The sequence below is a fragment of the Vanacampus margaritifer genome, chromosome 20, assembly GCF_051991255.1.
Source record: "Vanacampus margaritifer isolate UIUO_Vmar chromosome 20, RoL_Vmar_1.0, whole genome shotgun sequence".
NCBI lineage: Eukaryota > Metazoa > Chordata > Actinopteri > Syngnathiformes > Syngnathidae > Vanacampus > Vanacampus margaritifer.
In genome coordinates, this window is record NC_135451.1 from 9866734 (window position 1) to 9888687 (window position 21954).

General features: G+C 37.2%; 3 protein-coding genes across 5 annotated transcripts in view; 2 read left to right on the plus strand and 1 right to left on the minus strand.

Annotated features, from left to right (window-relative positions):
• Nucleotides 1-10092, minus strand: part of prkdc (protein kinase, DNA-activated, catalytic subunit) — a 33313-nt gene extending 23221 nt beyond the window's left edge. For 2 of the 3 annotated variants that reach the window (XM_077554456.1, XM_077554457.1), the window contains exons 1-26: nucleotides 9797-10090; nucleotides 9089-9165; nucleotides 8907-9011; nucleotides 8719-8793; nucleotides 8497-8605; nucleotides 8268-8380; nucleotides 7989-8088; nucleotides 7820-7875; nucleotides 6732-6762; nucleotides 6494-6651; nucleotides 6263-6409; nucleotides 5985-6149; nucleotides 5137-5305; nucleotides 4857-4903; nucleotides 4657-4779; nucleotides 4428-4577; nucleotides 4175-4284; nucleotides 3373-3532; nucleotides 3194-3280; nucleotides 2979-3098; nucleotides 2547-2706; nucleotides 2317-2426; nucleotides 1038-1125; nucleotides 743-906; nucleotides 510-662; nucleotides 290-397 (exon numbers count right to left, since the gene is read on the minus strand). In XM_077554456.1, coding sequence (XP_077410582.1) covers nucleotides 290-397; nucleotides 510-662; nucleotides 743-906; nucleotides 1038-1125; nucleotides 2317-2426; nucleotides 2547-2706; nucleotides 2979-3098; nucleotides 3194-3280; nucleotides 3373-3532; nucleotides 4175-4284; nucleotides 4428-4577; nucleotides 4657-4779; nucleotides 4857-4903; nucleotides 5137-5305; nucleotides 5985-6149; nucleotides 6263-6409; nucleotides 6494-6651; nucleotides 6732-6762; nucleotides 7820-7875; nucleotides 7989-8088; nucleotides 8268-8380; nucleotides 8497-8605; nucleotides 8719-8793; nucleotides 8907-9011; nucleotides 9089-9165; nucleotides 9797-9962 — 3051 coding nt within the window. In that variant the 5' untranslated portion in view covers nucleotides 9963-10090. Of the gene's footprint in view, nucleotides 1-289; nucleotides 398-509; nucleotides 663-742; nucleotides 907-1037; nucleotides 1126-2316; nucleotides 2427-2546; nucleotides 2707-2978; nucleotides 3099-3193; nucleotides 3281-3372; nucleotides 3533-4174; nucleotides 4285-4427; nucleotides 4578-4656; nucleotides 4780-4856; nucleotides 4904-5136; nucleotides 5306-5984; nucleotides 6150-6262; nucleotides 6410-6493; nucleotides 6652-6731; nucleotides 6763-7819; nucleotides 7876-7988; nucleotides 8089-8267; nucleotides 8381-8496; nucleotides 8606-8718; nucleotides 8794-8906; nucleotides 9012-9088; nucleotides 9166-9796 lie in introns of all 3 variants that reach the window. The other variant, XR_013289700.1, reaches the window with a different exon arrangement.
• A 1120-nt stretch (nucleotides 10093-11212) lies between these two features.
• On the plus strand, nucleotides 11213-15040 carry LOC144040390 (CREB homolog crh-1-like). Its single transcript, XM_077554540.1, has 4 exons — nucleotides 11213-11344; nucleotides 11586-11730; nucleotides 14279-14387; nucleotides 14457-15040. Exons 1-4 carry the CDS (start codon nucleotides 11339-11341, stop codon nucleotides 14593-14595), a joined length of 399 nt encoding a protein of 132 aa, XP_077410666.1. The 5' UTR covers nucleotides 11213-11338; the 3' UTR covers nucleotides 14596-15040.
• A 5424-nt stretch (nucleotides 15041-20464) lies between these two features.
• svila (supervillin a) overlaps nucleotides 20465-21954 on the plus strand; it is a 53109-nt gene continuing 51619 nt past the window's right edge. Inside the window, exon 1 of the mRNA XM_077554497.1 lies at nucleotides 20465-20609. The gene's annotated coding sequence lies outside the window, so the exon portion shown is untranslated. The remainder of the gene's footprint in view (nucleotides 20610-21954) is intronic.

Genomic DNA, 21954 nt, shown 5'->3' on the forward strand with positions numbered 1-21954 from the left:
TTTGGACTGTGGAAACACACATACTACCAAATGAAAGATTGGACTCTCATCTTTCATCAGAAAAAAAAGTTTGTTTCTACCTTATTCCGTTTTTGAGTAATCAACAATAGAAAATGGTTAGTTTCACCTCTGTTTTGAAACAAACGTCTTTTAACGTCTTTGGCACTCCTCCATAGGATTTTACTAAACGTTATTTAACGTTTTTGGCAGTCAAAGAGTTAAAGTAGAACGCATTTATACGTTTTTGGGAGCAAATGACTCAAGTACTTGACTGAATGCAGGCACTTACCAGAATGGCTTCAAGAACAGCTACTGTATCTTGGCTCTCAAATTTCTTGTTGTTAGTAAACCAGTGGATCAGCTGCATAACCAGTGGTTCAAAAAGCTGCCTAGTCACCTGGCAAAAACATTAATTTTGATATATTACTCCACGTATCACACACTTACCATCGATGTTTCAGACTTTACACACCTGCTCCATCCCTGTTATAACATTTAGTGAATCATACCTGATCAACATCACAGGCCAGATGCAGCAGCACAGGAAAAAGTCTTTTGTGCAGCTTGTACATTGGTGGTAAACGGTTCTCTCCTTCCACCATCTGAGCGCTCTTCCCAACCATGTAGAGGACCAAGCTGTGGAGCAGCTCACAAGCGGCTACCTACATCAGAGATCAGTTAAAGGAGAATCTGCGTATTATATTAACCGCTGGAGAGCAAAATATGATGGTCAAAGACACACTTTGGTTTGTCTGTCACTTGTGGACAAAGCAAGCTCACTGATCCGAGGCAGGAAAGGGTCAAGATAGATGACTGGCTTCATATCGGTGAATGGCACGGCAAAGCTGAGCCTCTTCTCGGTATCCCACGCAACAAACTTCTTCATCATCTCCTCTGATGAGACCACTAAGTGACAGAAAAGTGACAAAAAAATAGTCAACTTTATCAGAATGATGACAACTGCTTGGAGCGATAGCAAAATAAACATTATGCTGTGGAAGATGAATCAATAGTTGATTAGCTGTCTGAATCCATACCAGTTATGAGGTTTCTGTTGAGCTTCCCACCCAAGTGACCAAGTAACTTCACCACCCTGAGCCTCACCATGGTAAGAGGGGCATCCTCCTGTATTCACATATAAAGAAGAGTTGATTATTTACGATGAATCTACACAAGTGCATTTAAAGTAAAGTCTAGGGGCATACAGTACAGGCCAAACGTTTAGACACAACTTCTCATGCAATGCATTTTCTTTATCTTATATTGTACATTCTCATTGAAGGCATCAAAACAATGAATGAACACGTGGAGTTATGTACTTAAAAAAAGGTGAAATAATTGCAAACAGGTTTTATATTCTAGTTTCTTCAAAATAGTCACTCTTTGCTCTGATGTATATATTTTTTTTTTTTTTTGCACACTCTTGCCATTCCGTTGATGAGCTTCAAGAGTAGTCACCTAAAATGGTTTTCCAACAGTAATAAAGGCGTTCCCAGAGGTGAAAATGCCAAAAGTGTGCAAAGCAGTAATCAGAGCAAAGGGTGGCTATGTAGAAGAAACTAGAATATAAAACGCGCGATTACTGACCGCCCCTTACTTGGAAAGCCTGTACTGGGGGAATTCCAGTCGCAACGCAGCCAATACGTCCGCGTCAAAATTGAGCAATAATAAATGTAATAATAATGCATATATTTGTGGAGACTGGACTCAAGTTGTATTTACAATTTTAGAAATGTGCATAATTCTACAAGTCATGTTAAAGATTAGATAGCTTTTAATATGAAATGAAAAATGCACTGAGCTGTCTTAAAAATGCAATTAATGCCAACTAGTGGCAGAAAAATGACCTCAACACAAATCAATATCACACTCATTTTTTTACAGTACAGTACATCTTTTTAATTTTAACTCAATTTGATGATTTATTATAAAATTAGCGTATCAACAACTAAAAGATGCAGTCATAATTCTATTAGTTTAATATTTTGTTTCCACTTTTATGTTAACAAGAGTATGAAAACTTAGGAAAAAATATTTGATTGTACATTTCGAACAGATATAAATTTGCGATTAATCCTGAGTTAGCTATTGAAGTCGAGAGATTGATTACGATGAAAACAAATTTAATCGCCTGACACCCCTACTAAGTAACTAATAAACATATAAAAATGTGTGTAACTACACCACTCAAAAAGTGAGGGATACTGCGCTTTCAGGTAAAATTTTCAGATTAACCTATTTTACCTCAAAACCCCAATATTCCTTACTTTTTGTGAATAGTATGTAGTGTATAATGTGTATAGTTTTCTATATTACCATGGCGAGCTGGTTGGACTTCTTTAAAAGTCTTGTCATCACTCGGCTGTATCCAATGTCAGTTCTTGAGGACAAAGAAGACATCACCTCCCAGACGCTATCTTCCTTGTCTAAGAAGTCAACAAAGAGATGGTTAATCTATCTCCGTGGACAAAAAGTAATAGCTTTTTTTTTTTTATTATTCCAATAAGTGGCTATTGATATAGTTTGCTGATAAATTACAGGCTTACTGTCATTGGCATTGGTTTTGAGGTATGCATCCAGGAGAGGGAGAATGATCTTGTAGCAAGGCTGCATGGTGTCCAGAGGGATGTGGCTGGACCAGCCCTCTAAAGCATCTAGGGCTGCATTAGCCAAAGGGACATGGCTAAGCCCCAACTTCAGAGCCGCCTGTATGATGAAAAAGTGAAGGTATGGAGACTGGTTGTTTCCTTTAGACAACATTCACTTTTTGAGACTAACGGGCTGATTGCAGTTTGCGTTTATTTCAGCAAACTCAGTATTTCTCAGATGATGCTTAGTGGCTTAAAATATAAACAGTACACTAAACCAGGAACACCGGCAGTGTCTACGAATACAGTCAGACAGCTTTTCATTCTGTCCAAGCTTTAAAGTGACATTGTAAATGTGACTATGACTACAAAAAGAAATGTGGGACCCACCTCCAGAGCAGGACAGTACGCCTTGATGTCCAGCGCAACGATGTTGTGATGCAGCGAGAGGACAAACGTCAAGCAAGATGCCAGTAGCTCGTCTTTGTACTGCTTCATTCTCACACAGACCTAGTCAGACAGACACAATTCATTCACAAGTTCCTGGGAAAAGCTTAGTTATTAGATAAACAACTACATTTTAATACTATTCAGAGTGAGTCTACCTCTTTTCCAAACTTTGAGAAGAGGGCAAAACAAACACTTTTCACTGTGTCACTCTGAGTTGAAACTGCGCTTCTAAGGCCAACTCCCTGCGAAAGAAAAGTTGTCACTAGTAAGCTTTTTTCGACTCACCATGAAACCAAAATAAATGACTTTAAAATATTGTTCATGGATAGATTACCTGGTAATACTTATTTTTCTTGGCAATTTTCATGGTGACAGAGAGCAACTTGTAAAATCCACTGACAAGAGGGTTTCGAATTGAATGGAGAATAATTTTGTGGCTGAAGGGGTACATCCAAGTCTCGAAATACTCAACATGCTTGTAAAGCAACAGTTCACTACAAAAGCAAAAACAAAACATTGGTCTCAGTTGTTTCAAGGAGTGGATCAAAATGGACATACTGGGTTGATGGGAATTAACTCATTCACTCCCAACCATTTTCACTGAAGTAACCCCCTTCACTCCCGGCTGTTTTACTGGATTTTTGACTGATTTTGCTAGGCCCACAGAACATTGTGTTAAATTGCTATAAAAACATGGAACCTGCCAAAAGAAGGATTAGAGTCTCCTCTTTCAGTAGGAAAAAAAAGTATATTTCTATCTATTTCCGTTTTGCAGCAATTAGAATTGGAATATAGCAAAATTTCATCACTATTCACAAATCTATTTAGAACTGTGGGTAAACGAGCTTTTTTTCAACATGGCCTTGGTTAATCTATTTTGCTCTGCTGCCACCTGCTGGCCGTTTGTGTAATTACCAACGTTTCTTCAATTGTTCTCTGCAGATGAGAGGCTGCATCAAAACCTTCTGTATGCTCTAGCATGAAAAAACGTATAAATACGTCTTTGGGACACAAAACGTTTAAAATAGACCGTATTTATACGTTTTGGGGAGCAAATGAGTTAACCAGCAAGTCTTTAAGATCACCATCTCTAGATTGTGAGGATACAAATATGTTCTTTATTTGCTCTACATTACCTGCAAAAGTCAACTAAATTAATGAAGGCAGTGAAGTCTTTCATCTTATTGGGCAAAAGATGAGCCGTAGGATCAGAAGAAGGCACGACATGAGACACATCTTCTGCACCCTGACAAAGAGAAGGAGACAGGTTTTCATGAAGTAATAGGAGTTGTGCAGACTAATGCGTTCATCCCTATAACGTACACAACAATAATGACTTGCTTGTTAACAAATATGCCGTTAATGTGTTCATTAAGTGCAACCACGCACCTCCTCTCCTGGTGTGACCTTTTGCAATGACAAGTCTAATTTCTCGATGATCAGAAGAAGTGATTTGACCAGCTCATCGTAAACAATGCGACACAAGGAAACAAGAGCAGCATTCTGACTTTCAAATGCTCCATCCAAAAATCCTGAATCCTAAGGGGTGGGTGGGGGAAAGTACTTTTGCAGTCCGATTATGCATAACAGTTGCTCAAGATACAAATTGTAGTCGTACCTTTAACCGATCACAGTCTAGCAGGTCTCTGTATAGGGCCAGATAGTTCTTACTGGATGGAACCTTCCACTTTCCAACACGAAATTCAGATGAGCCAAACGAATCGTTTTCAGAATCTTTGGCCTTGGAAAAGTAGGAAATTATGAAGATGTTAATCAAAACAAGATTCCATGTTGTAAGAAAAGAAACATTTAACTGACCTCAGTAACCATGGGTTTGGAACAGACACGGATCAATCCTTGATGCACTAAAAATATAATAAATAAAAAATAAATATAAAATAAAAAGAGGCATAAATGAATTTTTAACATTTAAGAAAAAGTTGTTGTTTTTTTGCGTACGGTTCTTGTGATCTCAAAACATCATATGTGGGGACCTTGATGAATCGAGGGCCCCATATTTGACACTATATTATGACTCTAATCTTTACACCCACAATACATCATTTATTGCAGCTATTTTGAACTCAGGTCAACTTACCCACAGAGCTAATGAAACTCCACAGAACAGGTCCTTTAGAGGCCACGGCCACAAGCACTTTGATGATGGCTCTGCAACAAGCAATCTGCATTTTCTCACTGTACTGAGGGAAGCTGTCAATCTGCACCACCAGGAGACGTTCCAGTAGTGGACTGTACACCTCTGGAACCTGAGGTCAAAGGGCATGGGAGGTCGGGAGTCATGAAGAAATACAAATTGGGTTACAAAACAAAATACGTTGCTGGGGAATTTTGGAAATACTATTATTGTCCAACTTATCATTATAGTAATAATAGAATCCATCTATCCATTCTCTGAACCGCTTATGATTAACTCGTTCACTCCCAGCCATTTTCACTGAAGCAACCCCCTTCGCTCCTGGCTGTTTTACTGGATTCTGACTCATTATGCAAGGCCCATAGAATATTGTGTTTTATTGCTATAAAAAAAAACATGGAACCTACCAAAAGAAAGATTAGTCTCTTCTTTCATCAGAAAAAAAGTATATTTCTATCTGTTTTTGTTTTGCAGTAATTAGCATTAGAAGATAGCTAAGTTTCCTCATTATTCATGCCACCTGCTGAAAAAGGTAATACCTAATTTATTAACTAATAAACAAAACAAAAACAATAAATAAAAAAACTAAACTAAATAAAACTAAATAAACTATACTTCATATTCAGTAGTGTGCCCTGAATATTCCAAGACCATGATCGCTGTTATTGGCTATAATGGGATTTTGCAAAAAAATTAGTTGATTGACAAATTATATCAATTCCCGTTAATTCTAACAGAATGTAATGTATGTAAAGCAAAATCCAAGTATAGAGTAATTATGATTTTGTGACCTTGTCCAGGTGAATGAGGACACTTGCTATAGAGTCCAGGAAGCTGGGCAGTTGGTAGAAGCTTTCATCCTCTTTATCAGACTCAGTCAGGTACATCTGTTTACAGCGTTGAATCAGCTCTGTGTACATCAGTTCCACATCTTGCGGGCAAACTTTCTTGCATGGCTTTAAGAGAGAGAAAACAAAAATTGTACACGCAACAAAATTGTCAAAATTCACATTTGAACTTGTGAATCTAATCAAATCTACATTCCATTTTGTCCTCAACACAAACTTACAGCTGCAAACAACCCATATCCTCGTATGGCGATGGATAGTTCTTTGTGGGTTGACTCCATGGTCTTAATGATGTTGCAGAACTTTTGCATGAAAAACTTCAACTTACTTTTGTGCTCCTCAATATTTTCCGCCACAAGCATTGAAAGCTGAAAATACAATTAAAAAAAATGCACACAGCTTTATCAAGAAATTCTTTGCAATGGAAAATTTTGATGAATGACATTATTCACCTGCTTTAGAAAAGCTTCAAGTGCATAGTAACTGGTCTTCTTCATTTCATTGTTGATGTGACCACAGAGCTTGGACATGGCATCAAACACCTCCCGGTAGTGGGTTATGAGGCAGCTGTTGAACTGGGATGCGTGCCTGGCGAACAATCTAAGACCAGCTGTTAAAAAAAACAGAGCTATTAGTAATTATTAAACAGAGCGTTTCAAATTCACTGTGCCACGAAAAGCGTGACCTTACCAAGAGTGACAGCATATCGATTCATTTCCATCTAGGAAAAAAATAAATAAAAATTTTCAGATTGACTTGGCGCACAATGCACAATATTTCAGCACTTTAACACAAGGAGAATTTAACCCAGAAATTTTCTTTATAGGAATATATTCTATGCGCCCCTATTACAGGGATGTGATTTGACCAAAGTGAAATTATCTGAAAATTTAGCCGGGGGTCTGGGGGCCGCTGGCACCCAGCTAGGTCCAGGGTGGGGGGACAAGGCGAAGGCGAAGCCCCCCGGAGCTCATGGGTTTTCCGTGTTTTTAAGTACTTTCAATGCACTCACATGACAAAGAAATAGACAAAACAACAGCATAAATTTTCAATGTATATTGAACTATCCCATATAAAATGGCAGTTTTAGTCAACTCAAAATCAGTCACATTCAAAAACATTGGACTGCCTTTGCTTTTAAAAACTATCACTGAGAATATCATCATATCTAACTAATGTGATTACTAAGTTAACACATAAATAATGTTGAAGAGTTCAAATTTCATGAACAAATAATTGTATCATGACCAAATGAAAAGTAACTCATATTAGAGCATACCACAAATGTCTTTGTTATAGCAGAAGATGTTATCTGTCGGAGTCATGTGCATACACAATGAACTACTAAAAAAAATATATCTTTGGGGGAGATAAAAAAAAAAGCGGAATTCCGCGAATTAGCGGAAAAATCACATCCCTGCTATTAGTCTAAACACGGCATTCGGATGAATAATTTTGTGTTTGTGAAATATGAGTTAAGCAGCAAAATCCGCCCGTTTTATCCATCTTAGTGGGCGGCCATTTTGCCACTTGCTGTCTACTGAAAATGACATCACAGTTACTCGGGGAACAACCAATCACAGCTCGGCTTTGAAACAATTTTAGGAAGTATTACAAGACTTGTCACTTATCTTAGCCATATTTTGCCCACTAGCGCTTTTCAAAAATACTCAAAGATGCTTGGTTGTAGTAGTGGACTGAATAAAAGTTTGACATAGGCCTAAATGTAGAAAAAGTGCCAGCTTCTGACACCACTGTGTGCTCCCAAAAGCATTTACCTGTGGACTAATTGCCTTTAGAGAATACTGAAAGATTTCTTTGGATGTTGCTGGGTCTGTAAGTCAAAGACAAACACTCGTCGTTTAACCAACAGACAAAACTGACTGACACAGATGCGACAAAATATATGCAAGATTTGAGTGGTAAGTAATAACGCCCGGAGTTCACCTTCCTCCATTGGTTTACTGAAGTTAACCATAAGAGCAGTGATTCCTCTCAAACAACCAGCGACTACAATGAGTTTGGGCTCCTTTGTTGTAGAAGTCATCTGCAAAAAAATGAGTCAATTATAACTGTAAAAATAGGCAAAATTGAAAGCTCAAATGTTAATGCCGTAATCTGCATAACGAGCACTCGTTAACTGACCTTGGTGGAGGTCTGTGCCCTACAATCTATTTTCTGTACTTTCTTTGACTATGGAAGAAAAAGTTTTTTAGGCCGCAATACCTGTTCTTTTAGCTCCCCTCGATAGGCTTTGTAGAGTTTGTCAGAGTAGTTGACCATCTCACTAGGGTGAACCTCTGCAACAACTCCCAGGATTTCGTACATGGTGCCAAGAACTAATGAATAACAAATTTAACACATATTATATATAACACATATATAACACTCATTTTGCTTTAAAAAAAAAAAAAAAAAGAAGAAGAAGCATTTTCGCTGTTAATCATGCCCTTACCTGAATCTGGAAGTTTGCTCTTTTGACAAAGTTCACTATAAAACTTGGTGAATATTTCACCAATTCTCAACTCCGCTGCCACAGTGGAAGCTTTTGTTGTTAGAAGAACCTATTGCGGAAAAGTTGTTAATGACGAAATAACTAGCAGATACATTTTATGAATTTGAAAAGATGTGATTCTGTTTAGACATGTCTGGGAAAAACATCACAAAAGATACCAACCTTAACAAGCAGCTCAAGCACCGCTGTCCTACACTTGGCTGATTTTTCCTTTGTATACACCATCATACATGTGTCCTACAGGATGGAACATAAATAATTCTGTTATTTAGCATTTTAGAGAAGTTTGTTATGTTAGCACCCCTATATGTCAGAAATGAATATACAGTAATCTGGTAGTCCAAACTTACTCTTATGTCAATGGCGTATGTCTTCTCCCACCCTTTGACCCTTGGAGAAAGCTTGTCCAAAAACTTTTCCAAAAAACACAATGTCTTAACCCTGGCATCCCGGAGCTGCGGGGAAGCATTTCATTACGTTATTTATCAACATGAGACTTTTTTTTTTTTCCTGCTATACTCTCAGTTCCCACCTCGTCCTGTGGTAAGGATTTCTTGATGAAGATGAGCAGTCCATAGTCTTTTGAAAACAACAAGGATGTTTGTAAAGCTTCGGGAGACAAGATGGCAACATGTTAATAGCACATTCAAACATTTTTTTGCTGTTGTTGTTCCTGAGGCTGTATGTGTCACAAATTGTGGGTACATGTGCAGTAGTACTAGTCACCTATGTAACATAGACTATGTTTCAACAATGTCACTCTCCTAAAATAAGTGCATTTAAACTGATATTATTAAATAGGCCTTTAATTAAAACTTATAAACGAACAAGTCAAAATGGATACATTCTTAATATTGAATAAGATAACGTGTCCAAAACGTTGCCTTATTGAAGTTATGTTTGAGTGTAATTAATAATGTGTCTTAATAAGTTTTAAAAAATGAAAAAGAAAAAAGTAGTCGACCTACTATTACGCCAAAGTTGTATTACAAAGAGCATGCTAATATATGCTAGTACAGCTACAAATGGACTCCTCTTGGTTGTTTTGTGGATAACCATGACCTGTATGGCTGAAAATATACACTTAAAAACTTAATAGAGAGGGATATATGTTGCAAGGATAACACAATAATACTGGTCTATTGAACTCCATCCTTTAAAAGCATTCGCGCTCAAATTAAGGACGCATGTTAGGTTTCCGCTACGTTTACGACATATTTGGATGAGTCTATTGTTTTACCCAGTTCATTGTCGCCGGGTGTTAGCATGCACGTCTGCCCCAAGTCTCCCACTAGATCTTGACATCTCAGGGACGCACGACGAGTGTCGTCGTCTGCTAGTGACTCGTGAAGTTTCAAAAGGAGCCCGTGAATCCCTCCGGCGGCGTTGCTTTGCGGAAAAGACATAGCTGACCTAAAGTAGCATTTACAAACATTATAAGCGTCGCTTTGTTACTTTACATAGGTACGCAGTCAATGACTTGAAGCTACTGCACACAAAGTGCACTCGGCAATTCAATCTCGTACCCGGAAGACTTCGGGACAGGAAGCAAAATCATAGGTTTTCAAAATAAAGGTTACGTTAGATATCGATTAAGGAGCCACAATTTTTCGTCAACTAGATAGATACTGGTCCTGTTACTGCCTCATCAGGTATAAAACGCTTTGAATCAGTAGGTATACTAAAATGCCATTTTAAAAACAAGGACAAAATACATGCATGTCTCTTTGTTTAACCAAATGGTCAAATTCCTATATAAAAGTTCCACTTCTCAAATATAGAGCCTTTGAAGCATACAAAAAACAACACGTTTTGTGAGTTTAAATTTTAAAAAATAATTTTCAAGTGCAGTCTTGGGCTACCAGTTGACCAACCCTGATCCTCAGGGAGTTGTCATGAGATGCCAAATTGAACTTCCAGTGATCTGTATCAATTTGTGAATTTAATAGACCAGCTCCGCATTCACACTCAAGATTTTGAAAAGGAAAAAAAAAAGAACAATGAGGATAAAATACCCAATTGGGCCACTTTGGACATTCTCACTTTTGTAATGATTATTTTTTTGCTTCTGTTCTGTAACTTGTTCATGGCTATGAATCAAGAAGAGTGTGTAACTTTAGGATTACAATAGATCTGGAACACGAAACGATTCAAATGGGAAAATCGGCTTTGATTTAACCGACGTGAATCGAATCGTTTTAAAATGTACCATCCTTGAATTGCACCACACCCCATGTATCGAGATCGCATCATAAACCATCTTTTATAAGAGACACAGGTACAAATGAGTATAAATCATTTTGATGTTGATAATATGTTGGTTCTTTGTAATTAATTTGAACATGATGGGCTTTGGAGACCTTTTATATGCTGTTACATGTTATTAATAAACACGACAAAGCTACAGCCTTAACATATTGAATCGAATTGTAATCCGACTGAATCAAACCAAATCATTCCACTTGAAAGTCACATTACCCCATGTATCATGATATGTATCGAATCATCTTTTATTGTAGAGACGTACACCCCTAGATTCATTAATTCATTATCCTAACCGCTTAACCTCACAGACATTTATTTTCAATGGCTAATTCAGTTTTTTTCCCACAAGTCACATGACTTTGAAGGCAAGACTTTCGGATCTTTGATATTACTGGTTTGTCACTTCATAAAGACAAACGGTTCCGGTTGAAAGGTGGGTATGATGGTGGTGCTCTTATAAACCCACACTTTTCCAACATTTTCATCTCTGGCCTACCCAGGGAAGTGTCCTATCGCAATGGATGTGAGTATTTCAAAACGTGTTTAAATTAATATAATGACATTTTAGGGATTTAGATCAGATTGATTAATGGTAGTTAGGTTACAGTACTCATATTTGATGTCATATTTATATCTTGTTGTCAATGCATTATTATAAAACAGACTGAAGAAAGTGTTAATTTGATAATAATCTGTTCAGACTGATGTACTTGTAGTGAAATTCTGGGTTTTCTTTTATTGATATCTATCTGCTCTTTCCATAGTCTCCTCCATCAAACAATTTGTCTATTGAGAGGGCACAGACATTGTCAGGCATGGCTATCAACTCCCCAACACTTCCGCCCGAGTCAACTTCTCCTGAATACTATCCGTGGAGTTATCAGAATCCCTGTTTCCCGGGATTTCAAGGTAAAAATCTTCTGTACTCGTGTCTCCAAACATGACAGTTTTTTTTTTTTTACAAGTTAAATGAGCCATACCTTGATTATTCATCGAAATTAACAAACATACATTTTAATATGTGTTTTATGTTTGCAATGTAAGATTAGTGCTCCTAAACAATTGCATGCTGTAAGAACCAAATTACTTGAATCTGAACATTGGTTTTGTTTTAAAACATGTGAATGCATCAAATGCATGTAACATGTGTATCAACACGTATCAAATTTGTTCGGAACGTTTTTATTACCGTAAACACAACCAAGGTCTCCCAAATAGTAACTTTTGACGAAACACCAATTTAGTTTTTAAACCACTTTTTCAGGCGCTGCATTCTGCTACCAAAATATAGACCCAAATAAGACTCTAAGGACGCATGTGTACTCGTTCCTGCACTCGCTCGTGACTTCTATTTTGTTGACATTGGGATTTTTAACTACATTGTTGCAATATGCCTGGTGGAAAAAGAACTGACGAGACTGAGGAGATCAAATCTTCTCTTGCAAAACTCAAAAAAACGGTCACCGAAATACGAAATACTAATGCAGGAAATTCAGCAGTTGAAGAAATAGACACAAGAAAAGCGAATGATTTGGAACAGAATCTTTGTATCAACGATGTAATAGATTCAGGTATCCAGATTAAACCGCGCCGCGGCCCTCCGGCAAGAGCTGCTCGTTTGTCTCAAATGGTTCTCATTTGTTTCTCCTAAAATTGAAATAAGGGAGACATAGCAATTTACTTAAGACTTAATGGAGATAACTTTGAGATCTAACTTCAAGAAAAAAAATGAGCATAAGGAGAAATAAGTGAGACAAATGTGAGAACCTCATCTCGGTCTCATTCTACTCTTTTTTTTATATCCAGTGTTTGTCACATGTTTTTTTCCTAAAATTCCTTAGGAGAAATAAGGGAGACAGCAATTATAGATAGGAGTCAAACGTGAGACTTACTGCTGAAACTTTGGAGATCTCACTTCAAGGAGAAAATGAAAGAAATTGAGCAGAGTCTTGTTATTGCTCAAAGCATGTATTAGATTAATTGCCAACAAAAAAAGAAAGACATTTTTCCTTGAATTATAGTTTGTTTTGAAAGCTTAAGTTAGCAACAAAGTAGTTTCAGTTGTTTTTTAAAAGTATTTTCGTTATTTTGTTTATTTAAAAATAAATGTCTATGCATTTGGGCCTTTTGCCAACATGCTTTGTTTTGTGCTTTTGGAAAACTCCAGCCTGGGAGAAGATGTTCAAGTAACTTCTTATACTCACGACTGATTGTTGACGTTGTCTCTTGCGCTTTGTACAGTCTTTTCTGGGTCAACGCTCTGCAACTTGCAACTTTAACCTAATCATTTAAATTGACCTTTTATGCTTTATATTTGCTGGGTTGCTTGTAATGTGTGTTATTGTTTCTTTGTGTTTTGTGTGGCATAACTGATTGTTTTATTATTATTCAACCCCCAGGCTTTGTTTGATGTTGCCTTTTTTGCTTGTTCAGTTTAAAGATTTTTGTGTGTGCTTTTGCTGCTTTAACTGCATAAAGTTTGACCGAATATTAATTCTTGTCATTAGTATGAAATATCTGCTCATTTCTATTTTTAAGTTTCAGTTTGCTTGCACAATGCGCTGCTTGTAAAACAACTTCAAAAATGCATTTTTCTTATGTTATCCTTTTCTTACATTGCTGAAAGTACAGTACAGTGTTAATACAGTCAGCAGAGGGAGCCTCCACTTCTTAAATCAAAATAGAATTCAAATGTAGTCCATTATCAGTACAGTAAGCTGTTAAACGTCTCTTTCTGAAACAAATAATAATAAACAAAGACCTTAGGAAGAAACCCAATTTACCCAAATTATATGATTCGATGAAGCAAATAACAAGGATTCAAAAAATAATAATTCTAATGGGTTTACTTTCAATTAATGGCCAAGGTCCAATTTGATGCAAACAATATATTAATTATATTGTATATTTAAGGGGAAGTTAGCAGTTTTGAGCCTCACTTGACACACACTAAAATGGCTGAAAAATATTTCTAATCAATATATCGCCGTTGTCCTGTAAAAAACACTTGTCCTTTTTTCTTTTTCTTTAAAAAAAAAAAAAACATTTTCATGGTGTCTGTATTCAGTTTCATCCCATAAACATAAAAAAAAAAATTGTAGTAAAAAAAAAAAGACAAAAATTGACAAGCGTTTTTCACAGGACAGCGACGATATATAACAGCGATAGAGTTCTGTGATGCCGTAAATTTTTTCAAAATTTTTTTTTTTTAGCTGTGCTTCTTCTTGGCTACTGATAAGTGTGAAGGGCTACCAGTTTGATACACACTGCTGAAATAACAAATTTGCTCTGATTACTTTTAATCACTTGTGTGAAAACACTCATCATGTTGATTTCTCACAAGAATTCAACAAACATCAATATGCCACACTTTATTTCTATAAATCTTGTCTATTGTGTACAATTTCAAATGATATGGATGTTATATTTGTGCCATATTTAATATCTCTGCCCCCAGGTGACCTGACAGCCTCCCAGCTACAGTACACCGGCCCCATTTTCACACAGGCTGTGCCACAGGGCAGCGTCCCGCGTAAACAGTCAGAACGCAGCTTGATGAAGAACAGGTAGAGGAAATGTCATTCTGATTGATTTCAGTTAAATTGTATGAATTTCTTTGATTGGACCTCTTCCAGGGAAGCTGCCCGTGAATACAGGAGGAGGAAAAAGGTTTATATTCAAGATCTTGAGAAACGTGCAGAAAGGCTTGAAACAGAAAATATGGCTTTGAAGGAAGAACTTAAAACGTGGAAAATGGGTCAACAGAATTTCTAATAATTTTTTCACAACTGGCTGAAATCCTTTGCTGCTTCTAGGTTTGAATTGCACACATTTCTGTGGATCATATACAATTATTTTTTTTAATTGTGAATAGGGCATATTTGCAATTAATACATTTCAGTGTTTAACTTCAGTGAATAATTCAGTGACATTTTGTCAGGTTTCTGGAATTTCAAAATCCCAAACAAAAATCCATTATACAGGCAATGTGGAAATTTTCATAAAATTGTCAAAAATAGATTTTTGTAAATGTTTGAAATTGTGACATGAATCACGGTGGAGGCAAATCAAAGTTAGATATCAAGATAGTGATTTAGTTCAATGACTGCACATGTTTGCAAATGAGTATCGTACAAGAACCATACTGAAAGTGTATTGTTGTGAAAAAATACTTGATCTGATTCGGAAAATACTTGAAATAAATATTTTTAAGACAAAAGCTTGCACTGTTCATTATCATCAAAAAAAGCGGTCAGATAATGTAGCTTTGTCATAACGTGGACACACACTCACTCACATATATCTCCACATGCAAATGGGCCAAAGCAATAAACGGACCACAGGAAGGCACTGATGGGATTCATGTAAGGAACTACAAATACTTTGCTACATTGCTTAAATGATCAGGTAAATTGTCTTTTTTCTTTTGAAAACGACATCTGTTCTTTGTACTCCTTATGTTGTCAAAATAGGCTTTTTTCTTTTTTTCAACCACCACAGATAATGACATGACAATAAAATGTAAACGTAAATAGAGAGCGGGAAATCACCTCCAACAAAAGTTTGAATATCCAAATTGGTGGATTCATTATTATTACAAAATCCCAGGTGTGAATTACGGAAGCGTATTGCATTTACTTGAAAAAAACAAACAAAACAAAAAACTCCTGTTTTTCTGACAAATTTTTTTGGGGAGCTTTGTTTTTTTTTGAGTATTTTTTATTTTGTTTTTCTGAATATTTTTTTCTGTCAAAAAATATTATGAAAAACAGGCTAAACAAAATTATTCAGAAAAACAGGAGAAAAAAATATTTTAAACAAGAATTTTATTTTATTTTTTCCCCCCAAAAACAGAAAAAAAATTATTCCGAAATACAGACTTGCTAATAGCGGAAGCGGACACTTTCCCGCATACCTCCATATGCAATAAGATGGTCATGTTTATCTCTCAATAAAGGAATGAATGTGTATACTGTATTGTGGTTTGTTCTCTAATCTCTGAGGGAAAAAACCCTGAAAAATATTCAGAAAAACAGAATAACTATTTTATAAAACAGGGAAAAATTACTCAAAAAAACAAATTCAGAAAAACAAAGAACATATTTTTTTAAACAGAAAAAATTTTACAAAAAAAACGGGAAAAAATATTCAATACAACAGAAAAAAACCCTAAAAAAAAACAAAGCTCCCCCAAAAAGTTAGTCAGAAAAACAGGACTTTTTTTTCAAGTGAATGCAATACGCTTCCGTAGTGAATTTACATAGAAATGCAAAAAAATAATATTTAAAAATAAAGATGATTGCAGGAAGCAAAGAAAAACTATAAAATTAAATGCGTAAAGAAAGCTGAAGAGTTTTCTTGTTTAAGGGAACGAAAACTCCCAGGACAACTCCCATGAAATCCTTTGCTTACAGTGCTTTGGCAGATCCCAATGAAAAACATTGTCACGTTGGGAACAATCCACCCTGATGAGCAAGTTAAATAGCAGGCAGCTGAGTAACTTCATACTGCGTAACAGCTGCTATGTGCTGAAGAATCAAGCGCACGTATGCTAGCTTCTAAATCCTGTGTGGACATCTGCTATGTAGCAATAACCCTCTTGTTATATCTGCATTTGGCTAATAAAGTGAATTACCTGGAACACAATGCACAACGATGTTGTTGCTGTCAAATGCTGTTTTGATTAATTCAATATGGCTAACAGTAGGCAACAAACAGCACAAGGCCTGTTTGCTATTGAGCTATCATTAATTATGGAAGAGGGGGCCGACCTGCGGATAAAGAGTAACACAGATGGCTGTACGTTGTTACTTCACAATATCATAGCCTACCATATAAGCTTTTGGGAAAATGTGTGTTTTGTCCCTTGTCGCCATGCGGTTTCTCACATGCCAGTCTTGGTACTACGACAGCCATCTTATTCTGGTTGTTTGTGAGCTCAACATAGTGAATGCTTGAAGCCCTATAGATCATTCTGCTCTGTTACTGTACGTGGGCACCAAATTTGCTCAAACAATCCTTTCTTTTTATTTTCCCATTATTTTTGCACAATGTGGTTCACTGTTGACGTGAGAGGAGTGGAAGAGCTACGTGGGACTGTGCTCGACTACAAATAAATTCCACTTCACACTGACAATGACCACTTTGGAACTGGTTTACATGGATGTAAACAACTTTCATAAACATTTACACATCGGTATTACTGTACAATGTGTACTAAGCGCTTTATACATTTTGACTCGCTTTGATTATGTTCTCACATTTTTACTTTTTAAAGAAATATATATCATATCCTGCATTGTGTGAGTGCAATTTTCATATATACATAAATAAATTTTGTGTGAGCGTGACAATTATTTTTTTAATATGTTGTATGCATTTTTGTTTCCAGCTCAGTCAATGTCCTTATTCTAGTCAGTTAAAGATGACCTCATTACAAATGACTGTTACATCATTCTTATTGGCTAGTGTCTGAACCAGCTCGTGTTCAGTGTTGTTCTTTTACAAATCACTTACAGATGTGAATATCTCATCACCTTCCCAGTAATGTTAAAAAAAAAGTAATAGTAATTTTAAAAAGTTATCTCTGAAACAAAACTTCTCACATGAACTGTGATAGCAGCAGGGAATGTCCTGTCCATTTAATGGTTGAATTTGTTTTAAAGGGGAAGGCAACGCCCACCCCCCACCCCAAATAAATAAATAAATATATATAATTAAACAATGCATAGACTATAATATGGTCTATGCAGCCCCACTAGTCTGAATACAGTATTTTTTTGGTTAATATTGCGTGAGTTGAATATGAGTTAAGCAGCTAAATCCAGCCGTTTTTATCAATATCAGAAGGCAGTCATTTTGCCACTTGCTGTCGAGTGAAAATTACATCACAGTTGCCCAGGTCTCAGGTAACCACCAATCAGAGCCCAGCTTCAGAAAACAGGCGGGCTGTGATTGGTTATTGCCTGAGCCCTGAGCAACGGTGATGTCATCTTCAGTCGACAGCAAGTGGCAAAATGGCCGCCCCCTGAGATGGATAAAAAAACGGCTGGATTTTGCTTCATAACGTGTAATATTAATCAGAATGTCATGTTTAGACTAGTGAGGTCACATATAACATATTATTATCAAGAAATGATTAAGGTTGAATTTTTCCTTTAACACTTCTTGATAGTTCTTACGATCCTCAATTAGGAATTGAGATGGGAATTGTTTTGTTTTGCTTTGGTGTTTTTTGTGTGTGTGTTTATTTACAACTAGTCAGAAAAATATCTGTTCCTATCAGTGGTACTTTAAAAACAAAAAAAAAGTCCACATTGACATACTTTCACAAGCCATTATGTGGACGCCAAAGCAAGATAACCGCTGAATACAACTCTATTTTATCCAATCAGAAGCCGGAAGAAGGTCACTTAAACGGGCAGAAGAAAAAAATACAACCTACTGACTGTGTACAAAGTGAGGTGGCCTTTCCCCTCCATATCGCACTTGAAAGTAAATCCATCAATCAATCTTCCATGATGACATTCATCCAGCAATAGGTCACTACACTCGCTCTTACAAAACACTAATAGCGATCCCAATTGTCTCCGCTTCGTTGAGCGTTATTGCATGTGTGTCCAAACGAGCAGTTCCAAACATCCATTTGCCTGATACTGCATCCATTAACATTGCACACACAGTGAATGGTATTTAAAATGCAATTCCCAGACTTCAAATGAGCATGGCAGGAAATTGACTGGCGTATCCCCGCCCTCATGTTAGCTTCTCTAGCATTGCCGCTATCAGCACTGGCTGTCACACACTTAATTTTCCTCATTAAACACACACAAACGGGGCCACTGCTCACTGTAAAACGCAGCCGCACAAAATGCAATTAAAAGTAATGAGGGCCTGAAATATCGGCCCTGCGCACACAAGTTACAAGGTAAACGACATTGGAGAAAAGCCCAGCGATATGAAGAACAATGGCATACAAAAGAGGTCTTGTTAGCTGCCAGGGTACACTGCCAGTCTGACCTTATTATTGCGGCTTATGGCGATCACACCAATCAAAAGGGCGGTGACTCCATGACAAGAATGCTCACTCATTTGGCATGTAGTAATGAGACAAAGTCAAATATGTACAAATTGTACATAAGATGACACATACGGTATATAGTACTTTTGTACAGCAAGAGAAGCATCAACATGAGGGTTTAATTGGCCACATCAGATTTGGCACACGTACCCTGCTCTAAACATTGCATCCACCTTATGACATTTTTTTTTCTCTGAGGAAAAGTCAAGTAGAATGTGTAGCTAACCGCAGATGTCCCTTTGTCAGTCTGTACTGTATCTGTTGTCTAATTGTCAACTCACTTCTCGCATTATTCCAGTACTTATGGAATGCATAATTCAGCAACAACTGTCAGCCTTCACAGCATTGCTGAATATATTTGATTAAAGTTGAGCAGCAACAAAGCATTGTGACTGAGATGGCTTTTGTTAGTAAACAAAGCACGCTTTGGTTAACACATGACAGAGATTACATGTGCTATTTACTCCCTTGCATGACTTAGAATGTGGTCATATATTGGATGAGAGAGGAACTAAAATATATATGGGATTCATTACGACATCTGCTCCAAATGATCTCCTCTTTTGTGTTTTTTTGCTGAGTTCCAGTTTTACTAAAATTCTCAACTGCCACTCTTTGAGAGTATTTGCTTGCTTGCTAGTCGTCTGTTTCCCTCGGCAACACCATCTGAAGAAAACACCACCCTGGAGACGATTCAAAGGAGCAAAAATTGAACAAAGAGCATTTCCCTTTACAAACCTTTTCCTGATGGAGTCAAACAGAATTTGAGAGGCATAACACTGATCATAGTCTATGTTTATCCCCCGGCTACAGTACTTTTTAATGGACAATATATGCTGACTGTTTACTTGGCCATTACAGTAAACTGGAAATTGACTGCACGTTTGCATCGTGGCTTTATGATCTACGTCAGCACAGGAAAACACTTTACATTACTTTGCATTTGTGCGTCCATATTTGAGGAGTGACTCTAATGGATGGATGAGAATAAGTGAGTTAATGAAAGCTCTTTCAATGCAGAATTGAAGACTAGACGTTTCTCATAAGAGTGAATGTAAGTGGGAGTAGTTTACTAGTAAAATGTAATTGTTTAATAGTAGTTTTATGTTTGCAATTTCCTCTTTTGATTATTGGTTCTCGCAGCCCAGTCAAAAACACTTTGTGGAAGACGCAAAATCATCCACTACTTTTTTCACTGTGCATTTCCCATCAATTAGGGAATTTTTCTCCACCAAAAGAAAAACTGTGGCGTGTTTGGCCACAAGAAGAATGCAGAGGAAGTATGTAAAGCTAGAGTTGAACAACGCCTTTGAACCGGTTAGTGTGAATTAGTCTCCAACATTAAAACTTCACAAAAAGTCAGTATTTGGGCAGAAGTCGACAATTTATCGTTATTGTTATAGAAATAGGATGCTTAAAATAGCATGCTACTCAGCGGGGGTGAAAGATTCCACGAGAAGCAAAATGCTGTTCAGTACCTAAGAATGCTTTTATTTTGAAGTAAATTACGGGAAGTACATGTGATCACAATCAGTAGCTTGATACGTGATTAAATTAATGCCAGGCGGTGGTTCGACGTAAGTGACAGCGGTTGTGTGTTCGTTTTTTGTCCATGCGTGTGTAAGCGGGATGTTCCAAAAGTTTGTTTTTCGCCGCTCGTTGGTTCGACCAGCGTCGCATTGACGTTCTTCAACACAGACGGGAACAGGTAAGTTTGTCTTTCTCTTGTTTGCTTTAAATACATTTAACCGCTTTCTGTACCGCAGCGGAGCTCAAACGAGCGGCTGTGAAAAGTTTGGATGATTAAAGTCGCATCAATTCGCCATCAATCCGTAAGCCGTCTACTATTCTGTCTGGTTTAAAGGTAAAGTCATTGCGAGCTGTTCATTCGAGTTGAACATTTCTTATTACGACCGTCACCTGTGCATTTATGAAGCTGACCAGACCCTTCTCGGACAGGTGTAAATATTCTTAAAATACAGGAACACACACTAACTCCATTTTATTTTTAGAATACTGTCGTCTGATTGCATGCTGCGTTGTATACGGTAATTTCAAATTAGTGCATATAATCAATTATCACTTTTGCGTAAGGTGCATTCAATAGGAAGTTGTTTGAGCATTTATTCAATTGATATCCATCTAAAGGTCCATGCCGTAGCCTACTAGTGCACTCTTAGTACTCGAGCGTACTAGTAAAATGGTTATAGGGTGCACTAGTCGAACAGCGATGTCTTACCCAAATGATCAGACAGCTGCCTTCCACTTCTGAAGGACATTTCTGCACACAAATAGTAAGACAACTACATGTTAGGCAAAATACACCGCTTGACATCAATCTGCTACTAGTACTAGATGTCACCTAGTAGAATATTAGAATGCCACTGCTATTAAGTGTACTAGCGCATTTAAGCCAGATATCAAGGATTTCGAAGCCATTTGATTAGTTATCAAGCTTAAGGGTGTGCTAGTACAGTGGTTCTCAACCGCGACCCTCGAGTACCCCTATCCAGCCTGTTTTCTTTGTCTCCCACAAGCAACACAGGTGTTTCAAACGATCAGCTAATCAGCAAGCTCTGCATGAAGCCTGATAATGATCTTCAGCTGTGGAGACATGTAGAACAGGCTGGATAGGGGTACTCGAGGACCGGGGCTGAGAACCAGTGTGCTAGTCGGTCAAAATCGGCACTGCACTCCAATTTTTTTTTGCAGTTGAGCGAATGAACCCCGCTGCGAATAGCGAAAATCTGATCGCATTTCAAACCAATCGCTTAAAGAATTGTAATTGCCTATACATGCCACAAGATGGTGGCAAAGCACTTTTTTTTTTTAGCAAAATCTGTGGCATGAATAATTAAATTCAAGTTGTTTGGCACCAAACGATAATATTAGACATGGTTTTGGCTTGAACACCGCAAATGCGTGTTTTTTTTTTCTTTCTTTCTGCGACTGACTTCCCTTAAAAAAAAAAAAACACAAACAAGTGAGTTTGCAAATTCTGAACCAATTGTCAAAGAACGTACTTGTGGATGGAATTTAAGATGGATTTAAAT